The 12696-nt window shown below is 46.1% G+C and overlaps 1 protein-coding gene across 2 annotated transcripts in view; it reads left to right on the top strand.

Annotated features, from left to right (window-relative positions):
• Nucleotides 1–12696, top strand: part of RAB10 (RAB10, member RAS oncogene family) — a 46217-nt gene that overhangs the window by 30512 nt on the left and 3009 nt on the right. Inside the window, exons 2-5 of one of the 2 annotated variants that reach the window (XM_054383797.1) lie at nucleotides 1932–1992; nucleotides 5976–6114; nucleotides 10868–10957; nucleotides 12276–12377. In XM_054383797.1, coding sequence (XP_054239772.1) covers nucleotides 1932–1992; nucleotides 5976–6114; nucleotides 10868–10957; nucleotides 12276–12377 — 392 coding nt within the window. The remainder of the gene's footprint in view (nucleotides 1–1931; nucleotides 1993–5975; nucleotides 6115–10867; nucleotides 10958–12275; nucleotides 12378–12696) is intronic. The other variant, XM_054383798.1, reaches the window with a different exon arrangement.

The raw sequence follows: 12696 nt of genomic DNA on the forward strand, positions 1-12696 counted from the left end.
GTGGTCAGCTGCCAGGTTATGCTGATAAATTGTCTTTTATTGCTGGTCAAAAGCTTCATGTTGCTTAAATCCTTCTGCTTACATTATTGAAGCTGGAGCTTGATTGTCCATAAAACATGTGATTAGCTCAGGAGACAATTTAGGGCTTCTGCTGCTTGTTTACTTGGTATTGGTGAAGCTGTATCTCAAATACTGGGCTCAGTTTTGGGCCACTCACTCCAGAAAGGACATTGAGGGGCTGGAGCGTGTCCAAAAAGGACAACAAAAGCTAGAGAACGTGTCCTGTAACAAATGGCTGAGGGAACTGGATTTGTTTAGCCTGGAGAAAATGAGGCTGAGGGGACAGCTTCTTGCTCTCTACAACTCCCTGAAAGGAGATTGGAGTGAGGTGAGGGTTGGTCTCCTTCCAAGGTTGAGAAGAAATGGCCTCAAGTTGTGCCAGAGGAGGTTTATGTTGGACATCAGGAACAATTTCTTCCTGGAAAGGGTTGTCAAGGCCTGCAACAGACTGCTAGAGAAGTAGTGGAGTCCCCGTTCCTGGAGGGGTTTAAAAGCTGTGTAGCTATGTTGCTGAGGGAGACGGGTTAGTGGTGACCTGTCAGTGCTGGGTTAACAGTTGGATGCAATCTTAAAAGTCTTTCCAAGCCTGAATGATTCTGTGAGTCAAGCAGAGATGACAAATAGTCTGGAGTCTTATCACAGACTGTGCTGCAGGCTCTCACACTGACCCCTTTGAGATGTGTTAAACAGGTAGCAAGCGTTGAGGTCGCTGCAGTTAATGTTAGTGTTATGGGTAGGTTACTGGAACGATACTAATAGAAAGGGGAATCCTGGAGGGGGAAAAAGGCAGGTTTTTGGAGAGGTTCCTGAAATGGTGGTGTCACAAGGGTTAGCTCTAAGAGTTAAAAAAAAGAAAAAGATACTTCACATATTTTTTTGGGATAAGCGAAGTACTGTTGTTTAATGTATTGGGAAATAGAATCTTACCAAAAAAACCCAAAACCAAGCAAAAAAAAAAAAAAATCCCCAACATGACAAAAGATTGATGGTTTAAGATGTTTAAATTTTTGTCTTTTTGGAAGTTCCCCAGTTTTACAAACAGGATCATCTTAACCATGCTAGCTGAATCATAGAATAGAGTAATTTCAGTTGGAAAAGACCTTTGAGATCATCGAGTCCAAGTGTTAGCCCAGCACTGCCAGGTCATCCCTAAACCATAGAATGATTTTGGTTGGAAAAGACCTCTGCGATCATTGAGTGCAACCATCAGCCTAACACCATGGCCATTAAACCACACCCCACAGTGCCACGTCCACGTGTTTCTTGAACACCTTCAGAGATGGTGACTCCAAGGCAGCCTGTTCCAATGCCTGGCCACTCTTTATGTAAAGAAGTTTTTCTTAATATCTGACTTAAACATCCCCTGGCACAATTTCAGGCCATTTCCTCTTGTCCTGTCAGTGAGACTAACCCTCAGAGCTTCAGGTGTCCATCAGCACCACATCTACATGGCTTTTCAGTCAGGATATGTGGACTCCCCTGCTTTTCTGGGTAGCCTGTTCTAGGGCTTGACAACCCTTTTGGGGCAGATATTATTCCTGATGTCCAACCTAAACCTTCCCTGGCACAACTTGAGGCTCTTTTCTCTTGTCCTGTTCATTATTCCTTCGGGGAAGAGACTGAATCCCACCTCACTATGACCTTTCAGGTGTCACAGCAAGACTTAACTTCATAAAAAGGAGAAACACACAGAAACATTCTTTGTGGCCCATTTGGCTTTGGGCACTGTGCTCCTCTTCCATTCCAGCTTGCTTGGTTATCTTTGGTTTACCTGATGGTTCCTAAAAGAAGACAAAACCTGTTGTGTCTGCAGCACTTCAGAGCTATGTGGATAAATAAATACTAATGATGTATTTCTGTGTTTGTTTTAGGGATAGACTTCAAGATTAAAACTGTTGAGCTACAAGGAAAGAAGATCAAGCTACAGATATGGTGAGTAGCATACCCAAGAAGCTGCAGGTGGGAATTAGTTTTACAGAAAACAGATGAAATCAGCACATTCTAATACAACTCTACTCCTTTCCCACACAGCAGGAATTGCTGCCTGTCTCTTCCTGGATATGGAAAATGAGCAGGTGTGGCAGGATCTCAGTCATGCTGTGACCTCTGAAGTATATATATATAGGAGTAAAGCAAGAATACAAAGGTCAGGCTGAGTTAAACCTTGCCAGAGGTGATAAGCAACTTGATACTTCATAGCTATTAAAAAGTGAGGTTGCTGTTCAGTAAGGATCAAGCTAAAGCCCTTTCATGTTGCTCCAAATGTAAGTGTGCTTGTTGCAAAACACTGTTAAAATGGGGAGAGAGAAGGCTGGGGCAAAAGGAAGTGGAGAATGGTGGCACTGGGTAGCAAGTGAGACTATGTGTTCACTGAATCCCAGAACCTCTCCAGAGAAGATTCCACAACCTCTCTGGGCAGCCTCTTCCAGGGCTCGGTCACTCTCTGTCACTCTCACAGGAAAGAAGTTCCTCCTCATCTTCTGATGGAACCTCCTGGGTTTTGGTTTGTGCCTCTTGCTGAGAGCCACTGGAAGGAGTCTAGCCTCATCCTCTTGACTCTCAACATTTAGCTGTTGGTCAGAATTGTGAAGATCCCCTCTCAGGTTGCTCTTCTCCAGGCTAAACAGCCCCAGGTCTCTCAGCCTTTCCTCCTCAGAGATGCTTCAGTGCCCTCGGCATCTTCATAGCCTCTGTCAGACTCTCTCCAGTAGTTCCCTGTCTCTCTTGAACTGGGGAGCCCAGAGTGGATCCAGGACTCCAGATCAGGGCAGAATAGAGTAGGGGGGAGAACCTCTGTCAACCTCATGGCCACACTGTTTCATACACCCCAAGATACCACCAGCCTTCTTGGCCACGAGCACCCATTTCTGGCTCCTAGGGAACTTGTCCACCAGCAGCACTTCCACATCCTTCTTCACAGAGCTGCTTTTCAACAGGTCAATTCCTAACCTGTCCTGGTGCGTGCCTGTTTTGGCCTGTTAAATACACAGGTGTCATCACTGGCTCCAGAAATCTTTGAACTCCACAGAAATGGAAGCTGGAGAACCTCTGCCTTGACTGGGAGTGGTTCTTTTGTGCTTGTGAGAGCTCAGAGTCAGATCTATTTTTTTTTCTCCTGGTGAATCAAAAGCTGGAAAGGAATATTAGTGTGATCTGAAAAATACAGAATGGTACCCAACATGGAAGAGAAGGAGGGACCCTTTAAGCTGAAGGAGAGTGGAAATCTAACTGCTAGAAACCCACCAGCAATAGTGGGAGAGTTGTAATAGAAATTAAAGGGGAATATGGAGGGAAAAATACTCAGATACACCAGGTATTTCAGACTAGAACATGACAAACAAAAGGATCATGGTGTATCCTGTTCTGCTGTTGCAGAATAACTTACCCTAGGAGCCCTCTTTCCATTTGTTCAAAGAATATTCTGCAGGAGTTGGTTGCAGATTATCCAGCCAGTTTCTGGTCTCTCTGTTTGTGGACTCTGCAGTCTGGAGAGACAAAGAGGAACTACAAGAGGTGATTCTAAATGGGGATTTACAGCATGTTGACATTGGAATTGGGAATTCAAACCAAGAACATCTCAAACACCCTTATGCTGACTCTGGGATGCTGGAAGGATGGAGGAGGGCAGAAAGCCCTTCAATAAATAATGGCAGTAGTTGTTAATAGATTTGTAGGGACTGTAAAAAGTGGGATTCTGTGAGCAGTGATGAACCTCTTCAAGAGGTCCAGCAGTTTTCCTACAGTCTGTTTTTTTTTTAAGTATACAGCTCTTAACTGTGTAGGAGACCATCAAGCAACATTTTCCTTTGAGTGCGTTTTTACTGAGAACACTTGCTTTAAAGCACATCATTTTAAGAAGAAACAGTGGGATGCTAATAAACTTCTCGTGGTTATTTTGCTGGGAATTACCTAGCAAGTTGTTGCAGACCTTTATTTTGAGCTCTGTGGGCTGAAGGGATCTTCACAGATCATCAGATAATAATCTCTTCTTGTTACATCTGCATAAATCTTTCATGAGCAAATCACAGGACTTTTTAAGGTTTCTTTAGTCTCTGCTAGGTCAACCGGAAAGCTGTCCCAGAAATTCCTTTCTCTGTTGGTTAAACCTCTAACGTGATATAGCTTATGCATATTTTAATGTTGACAAGAGAATAATTTAAATAGATTTTTCACTTTCCTCGTCCTCTTCCTTACCCTGGTCCCACAGGACAACCTTCTTTGTCTTCATGTTGCAAACAAACCAAGTCCTCTCAGTTTCCTCCTCCAGCAGGGCTTCATTTTCCTTGGCTATCTTAATGCTTCTTGCCTACATAATATTTTAGCTTGGAGAGCTAGCTGACTTCCACAAATCTCTTTTACATGAAGGATGTTTTTGTACAACCACAACTTTGGAGTGTCTGAACAAAACACTGGATGCCAGAGCAGTAAAGACAATGTGCGGTCACCAGTCATCTTGTGCCGTTTGCTCAAGGTGGATTCATCAGTCATAGGCAGTTTGAGAACCATAACTCATTTCCTCTGTTTGCTTCAGTCAGTTCTCTAATCTCACATCCATTAAGAGTTATCTCTGAATAATGAATGGGGAATCCATTAAGAATAGGAAAGGGCAAATACAGCACTTAGTGAAAAAAAAAAAAAGCAAGCCCACAACAAAAGAACACCAGGCAGCATTTCAGGCTGTTTGATTTTCCCTCCCCAGCTTTTCTTCCATTAGCTTGGCTTCAGTTGCCAGAACAAAGCACTGGAGAAGTTAACACAGCAAGTTAGTTGTAGGTGTACAGGAAATGATGAGCAATCCCAGAATTGCAACATGGTGGGGATTGGAAGGGACCTCTGGGGATCGTCCAGTCCAACGCCCCTGCTAAAGCAGGGTCACCCACAGCAGGTTGCCCAGGATCACAATGTTCAAGCAGGTTTGGAATCTATGCGGAGGAGACGCCACAAATGCCAGCCTGGTCCAGGGCTTCAGAACCCTCACAGGAAAGAAGTTTTTTCTCATGTTCAGATGGAACTTCTTGTGTTCCAGTTTGTGCCCATTGGCCCTTATCCTGTTCCTGGGTACTGCTAAAGAGTCTGGCCCTATGCTTTTGCCCCCACCCTTTAGCTATTAATCAGCATTGAGAAGATGTCTGTCTACTGTTCTCCAGGCTAAACAGTCCCAGGTCCCTCAGCCTTTCCTCCTCGGGGAGATGCTTCAGTCCCCTCAGCATCTTCATAGCTTTGCTAGGCTCTCTCCAGTAATTCCCTGTCTCTCTTGAACTGGGGACTCCAGGACTCCAGAAATGGCCTCACTAGGGCAGAGTAGAGGGGGAGGAGAACCTCCCTTGACCAGTAGGGAGCCTGAGATGTGAGACATAGCACTAAAAATCTCTCCTTTTGGGTGCAAACTTTACATTGTCAATAGAAATGCAAAGCGGAACCATTTCTACCATGACTTGATCCTGCCTTTTTTATTGTGATAAATAATCAGAACACCTACCACAACCTACCATTTTGGTGTTCAACTAATAGCTTCATCTTCTGCCACCTCAGTTGTGTAAGCCCAGTCGTGCTGCCTGGTCCCTTTTTGTCTCCATGTAATTGACTCTCAAATGTGTTTTCTGGTTTTTTTTGGGGGGGGGGGTTGTGTGTGGAGGGTTTTTTTTTAAATAAAAAAAGTTCCCCTTTAAAGTAAAATCCAAAAGAGGAACTTCAAACCTTAAATTTCTGTACTCTGATGAGCCTGCCTTACTGAAGCTTGTCCTATTTGTTTTCTGAGTGTTCAGCTACATCTGGGAGGCAGTGGACCTTCCTTGAAGCTCCTGCTGATGGAGACTGCAGTGTGTCCTGCCAGCAGGAACACTTACCTAATGGATAGGTCATGCTGGTTTCCTTAGAGCTTGCCTCTGATCTGTTCTATTCTCTGTTTTCTGCAGGGACACAGCTGGGCAGGAACGATTTCACACCATCACCACCTCTTATTACAGAGGTGCCATGGGGATCATGCTAGTATATGACATCACCAATGCCAAGAGCTTTGAAAATATCAGCAAGTGGCTCAGAAACATAGATGAGGTGAGTAATGTTTGTGAGATCCCAAACCTGAGGTGTTTATTGTGACCTGTAGAGCATGTGTCAAATTCTGGATTGTTGCTTCTACCCTAGCAGAAGGTGGGAGTTAACACAGAGGTTTGGGTGCAGTTCTTCTGCTGTTCCATGCTCCCTCCCTCAACTCTTCCTTCATCAACTGCATGAAAGATCGCAGAACTACACAGGAACTAGTGGTGGCCTAAGATGTCACATTCATATATGAGCAAACATTTTTTATGTGCTGGAGGACACTTAGAGGTAAGGAGCACACCTTGTAGGAGCTGGGAGTTGCAGTTTCCAGGAGGAGCTGCCACCCCAAGGTGGTGTGTGGAAGAGCAACACTCAGCCTTGAGCTGTAGAGTAGTGGTAGAATGTCACTTCCAGTGCTAAGTGTGCAAGCCCTCAAAGGTCATAGAATCAGAGAATGGTTTGGGTTGGAAGGGACCTTTCAAGGTCATCTAGTCCAAGCCCCCTGCTGTCAGCAGAACTAGAGCAGGTTGCTCAGGGCTCCATTCAACCTTACCTGGAATGGTTCAAGGGATGGGCAGTCTGGGCCAGTGTCTCACCACCCTCAGTGCAAAAATAAGTATTTCTTGTATCTATTCTGAATCTCCTCTCTTCTGTTTTAAACCTATCACCTCTTGTCCTGTCACAACAGGCCCTGATAAAAAAGTCTGTCCCCAGCTTTCTTTTAGTCCCCTTTAAGTACCAAAAAGCCACAAGAAAGTCTCTCCAGAGCCTTCTCTTCTCCAGGCTGAACAACCCCAACTCTCTCAGCCTGTCCTCACAGCAGAGGGGTTCTAGCACTTGCATCATATCTGCGGCCTCCTGCAGCCCTGCTCCAATAGGTCCATGTCTTCTGTGCTGAGCACCCCAAAGCTGGACACAGTGCTGCAGGTGAGGTCTCACTAGAGCAGAGCAGAGGAGCAGAATCACCTCTATTGACTTGCCCCCTACACTGCTGGGAACGTATCCCAGGAGACAGTTGGCTTCAGGGCTCTGAATGCATGTTGCCAGCTCCTGTCCCATCTTTTCACCCCCCCCAGCATCCCCAAGTCCTTCTGTGCAGAGCCAGTCTCCATCCCTTCATCCCCCAGCCTGTGTTAATCACTGCCTCTCCCTCAAAACTGATGTCATGAAGTATTTGTGAGTTTAGCATGGCAAAGTGCTGTGGAATGCTGCAGACTACTCAGAGCTGCAGAGATGATTTTTCTCCTTGTTAGAAGAATACCAGACAAGGAGGCTGGTAACGTTTCAAGCAAGTGGAGCAGAAGAAACTGATGGGGAAACATTCATTGCCTGAGTTCCCAAGAGTTCATTCTCTGGAAGTTCAGAGATGTTAGAGAGCAGCACAGTTTGTTACCCTGTTCCTAAATGGAAAAATGTTTGGATTCTCCAGCTTCATTATTTTCCTAGAAAGCTTGAAGATGGCCCTGTAGAACTGAGCATCAGCAGATGGATGCTGTCAGGCATTGCTTGTTGGAGCATCGAGGCTTCTGAAAGGTTCTTACAGGGCAAAAATGTGATGTTGGAACTTATTTTGTAGCCTGGGATAAGGGAAATTACGGTGTTGATGGAAAAGTACACAGGTTGGTGGCTACAGAGAGAGGGTAGGAGGGGAAGGACAGGAAGAGGGTTGGTCACAAGTTGAATGTAAACCTGATTCTGCAGATGCTTTGTTTGAAAACTTCAGTAGTATCCAGGAAGATGAGTAATAGATGTCACTTACAGCCTGGTGTCTGGGAAGTGATTGTTTTTTGCTGACTTCATGGTTCTGAATCTGTGTCATGCAAACCTCAGCAGTGATTTCAGGTGCACTGTGAGGGCTGCATGGTTGCTGCAGTTTCATAAGGGATGTGTGACACCGCAGGAAGCATTTTTTTGTTACAGGAGAAGCTCACTAACAGAGAGTGTTGCAGAAATGAGGGGTGAAATCATCCTCTGATGTTCCAGATGCAGTGTTGAGGCTTCTTGCTATAATGCATGGCAAGTGCTACCCACTCATGTACAGGGTTATTACTGGTGCTGCTTGTGAATGAAATAACTCAGCGCTTTGGGCTGACAAGGAGTTAATGTTGCCAAAGATTCTCGCTTGAGGAGAATTTTTGCTAAGCAAGCTGCTGTTCTGAGGTGCTGCTGTGTGCAAGGATACAGAATCCCAGTATGTTGGCACTTGGAAGGGACCTCTGGAGATCATCTAGTCCAACCTCCCTGCTAACTCCGTGTCATCTGTGGCAGGTTGCCCACAATCACTATGTCCAGATGGGTTTGGAAGCTCTCCAGAGAAGGACACTCCACAACCTCTCCAGGCAGCCTCATCCAGTGCTCCGGCACCCTCACAGGAAAGAAGCTTCTCCTCCTCTCCAGACAGAGAACCTCCTGGGTTCCAGTTTGTGTCCTTTCTCCCTTGTCCTGTTGCTGGGCACCACTGAAAAGAGTTTGGCCCTATCCTTTTGCTTCCTGCCCTTTAGCCTTTGATGAGCATTGAGAAGATCCCCTCTCAGTCTGCTCTGCTCCAGGCTAAACAGCCCCAAGTATCTCAGCTTCCCTCGTCAGAGAGATGCTCCAGTGCCCTCAGCACCTTTGTAGCCTCTGTCACGCTCTCCTCAGTCTCTCTTGAACTGGGGAGTGCAGAACTGGACTTACTCCTCTAGAAGTTGTCTCCTTAGGGCAGAGTAGAGTGGGATGAGAACCCCTCTCAACCTGCCACACTCTTCTGAATGCACCCAGATGCACTCAATGCACCATACTTAAGCCTTGATTTAAAAGCAGTCAGGAAACCTGGAGATTTTGCACCTTTACCCTTGCTAAATACTTAATAATTTAAAGCTCACTTGTTCTGTGGAGATTACTGTGTCTTGTGCTTTGGACTGGTCAGCCTCATCTAGTTGCAGGTGTCCCTGCTTACTGCAGGGGATCTAGACAAGATGACCTTTGAGGTTCCCTTCCACCCAGTGCAATCTGTGAATCTGTAAATTAGTTGAGTTGCTTCAGGTGCACACTTTTGTGTGTTGAGGCTGCTGTGTGAGCATGAAAAATCATCATCTTCAGAGTCTTATTCTACATGATACCTTCATCTAACTTTGCTGTCTGGTTGCTCTTCCTCCGTGCGACCTGAAGGGAAGAAAACCTTGGGGTGATTCTCCTGAGGCATGGGAAAGGAGGCTGTTACTGCAAGCAGGAGGACCTCTTGCCTCTCGAGTTCCATTAGTAATGCTCCTGTAAAGCAGTATTAAGATTCTTAGAGTGAAAGTAAGTTCAGATTAGACTTTCCAAGAAGCTTCTCGTGGCAGGTTTCAAAGCAATTCAGTCAGTTATCCACTTAAGTGATGCTTTGTGCTGTGGCTGCTGGAACCTTTCTGCTGGTCCAGTGGATGTCTTCGGCACATTCTTCCCTTGCTGTGATGGATAATTGGTGGTACTCAATAACTGCACAGCCAGAGTATTTTTGCTCATCCAGTGTTCCTTGAGCATTGGTATCGCTTTTGTCTCACAAGGATGATTTCCTGTGTATGTGCTCTTGTTTTTTTCTTTCAATCCTGAGCTTTATCATGATGCTCACTTCAGTTTTCCCTCTGTGATGTCCTGGTTGGTGTGTGCTTGGTGCGCACTCTGCCTCCCATCTTGCTGTGTGAGCTTTTCAAGGTCTGTTTGAAGCCCATGTCAGAACAAAGCTGACATGCTCTTACTCTGATGATGGTGATATCAGAAGAGCAGCATGATGCTAAAGAGCTGTGATTTCCCTTGGTAACTCCTCTGAAAAATAATCATAAGCAAAAGGATTTGTTTTACTGCCTTGCTGGTTATTGGGCATTGTGGTGCTTGAAGACACCGAGGGGACTGGAGCATCTGCCTGATGAGGAAAGGCTGAGAGACCTGGGGCTGTTTAGCCTGGAGAAGAGCAAACTGAGAGGGGATCTTCTCAGTGCTGATCAGTGACTGAAGGATGAGGGACAAGAGGATGAGGCCAGACTCTTTTCACTGGTGCCCAGTGACAGGAGCAGGGGCAGTGAGCCCAAACTGGAACCCAGAAGGTTCCATGAGATGGGGAGAAATGTCTTTCCCATGAGGGTTCCAGAGCCCTGGAAGAGGCTGCCCAGAGAGGGAGGTTGTGGAGTCTTCTCTTCCGGAGAGATTCTAAACCTGCCTGGACACTTTGGTCCTGGGCAACCTGCTGTGGGTGACCCCAGAGAGGGGTTGGACTAAGTGGTCTCCTGAGGTCCTTTTGACCCCCACTATGCTGCAGTTTTGGGATTCTGTGAAAGCATAGTTGCAGATGTTAAGGAGACTTGCAGGTCTAAAATAAGACCATGCAAGGGACCCTTTAAACACTAACAAAAGTACTGATGTTAATGGAGGTGCTCCAGCGCATGAAGCTTGATCACTGGCAGTGCTAGACACGAGCTTCTTCCATGATGTCCAGTAGCATCATTTCTGTAACATGCTTGTTCAGCACACACAAAACTTGACACCTCTGAGTGCTGGGCAGGAAGCTGATTCTTTTCCCACCTCACTAACTGCCAGATAATGAAGGTTTGGTTGGGTAGTGTGATTAACTAGAAGCATCAGGGTTGCAGAGCAGCACTTTGTCCCTTTCAGAAAGGAAGATGTCACACTGTCAATGTTCAGGGAAATGCAGGGCACCACGACCCATAAACATCAGCCTGGACTTCACTTGAAGTTGGTATTAATTGCCTTTTGGAGGACATACATCAACCTTGCTCTTGTCTCATTTCAGCATGCCAACGAAGATGTGGAGAGGATGCTGTTAGGAAACAAGTGTGACATGGAAGATAAAAGAGTTGTCCCTAAAGCAAGAGGTGAACAGGTAAGTGTTGGACAAAAACTTGTTTATCAGTACCAAGACTTCCCACCATCTCCAACTGGTTGAGATGCCACAATGGAGTGTGTTGGAGAGTGATCAAGGTAGCTGGGTTTGGTGATGGTTTGTAAGCTGAGGGAATACCGTGAAAGGAATGAGCTCATCTGCAGTTTCTGCTCTCTTGGATAACAGTTTTCAGGCATCCTAAGTCAACAGATGATAGCAAGTTGGATGAAAGTCTTGGTCTGCTGGGGGATTGGAGACTACAGAGAGATCTGGTCAGGCTGGATTGATGGACCAAGGCCAGTGGGGTGAGGCTCCACAAGGCCAAGTGCTGAGTCCTGCGCTTGGGTCACAACAACCCCCTGTGACACTCCAGGCTTGGGGAAGTGTGTCTTGAAACTGCCTGACAGAAAAGGACCTTGGGGTGCTGGTTGACAGCCAGTTGAATATGAGCCAACATGTGCCCAGGTTGCCAAGAAGGCAAACAGCATCCTGGATTGGATCAGCAATAGTGTGGCCAGCAGGAATAAAGAGGTGGTTGTCTCCCTGTACTGTGCACTGGGGAGATCACAGATCCTAGGTTCAGTTTTGAGCCTCTCACTCCAAAAAGGACATTGAGGTGCTGGAGAGTGTCCAGAGAACGATCTAGAGAACAAATGTTGTGAGGAGTGGTAGAGGGAACTGGGGTTGTTCACAGCCTGGATAAAAGGAAGCTGAGGGGAGACCTTCCTGCTCTCTGTAACTCTCTGAAAGAAGAATGGAGTGATGTGGGGGTTGGTCTCCTCTTGCAAGGAGCAAGTGAATGTGTCAAGAGGAAACAGCTCCAAGTCACACCAGGGGAGGTTTAGGTTGGATGTGAGGAAGAGTTTCTTCCCCAAAAAGGTTGCTAAGCCTTCTAACAGGCTGCCCAGGGCTGTGGTGGAGTCTCCATCCATGGAGGGATTGCAAAGCTGTGTAGCTGTGGTGCTGAGGGATAGGGTTTAGTGGTGTCCTGGCAGTGCTGGGTTAACAATTGGACTCTGATTTTAAAGGTCTTCTCCAACCTAACCAATTCTATGATTCTAGGTGTCCTACCATGTGCCAGGCTCATGGTACCTGTCACCTTGGGTTCAAACATCAACTTGTGATCTAGTACACTTTAATTGCTCTTTCTGAATCATTAAGTTCCAAATCTTCTTTCATGACACTGCCTATCCAGCACTTCCCATCCCTGCTGCAGCTGAAGAGATGGTACACCTTACAAATGTTGCTCACCCTGAAGTTCCAGCCTGAGCCAGTCTCTGGTGACACTAACCTTCTTCTGTGTCTTTGTTTGCTTTAGATTGCTAGGGAGCATGGAATTAGGTTTTTCGAAACTAGTGCAAAAGCAAATATAAACATTGAGAAGGCATTCCTCACGTTAGCAGAAGACATTCTTCGAAAGGTAGGTGCTTACAGCATGCCTTGGAACAAAACCAGCCCCAAATCTCACCTCCTGTTGCTTTTGATGTTTACCTGAGTCCCTGCAGCTCTTGACTTTGGCATTCTGTAAGAGAAGCGAGTCCCCGAAGGAGGAGTGTGGTACATCTAAAGCTTTGGAGCTTCTAAAGCTCCTTTGATGTTTTACTATTGTAGGGGTTTTGTGTAGAGGGAGCGGTGGATATCAAAGAGCCAAGCAAGTTGAAGTCATAAAATCACAGAATCCAAACATGGTGAGGGTTGGAAGGGATTTCTGGAGATCATCTTGTCCAACCCTGGGCCTG

Source organism: Indicator indicator, chromosome 9 (assembly GCF_027791375.1).
Source record: "Indicator indicator isolate 239-I01 chromosome 9, UM_Iind_1.1, whole genome shotgun sequence".
In the NCBI taxonomy this organism is placed as follows: Eukaryota; Metazoa; Chordata; class Aves; order Piciformes; family Indicatoridae; genus Indicator; species Indicator indicator.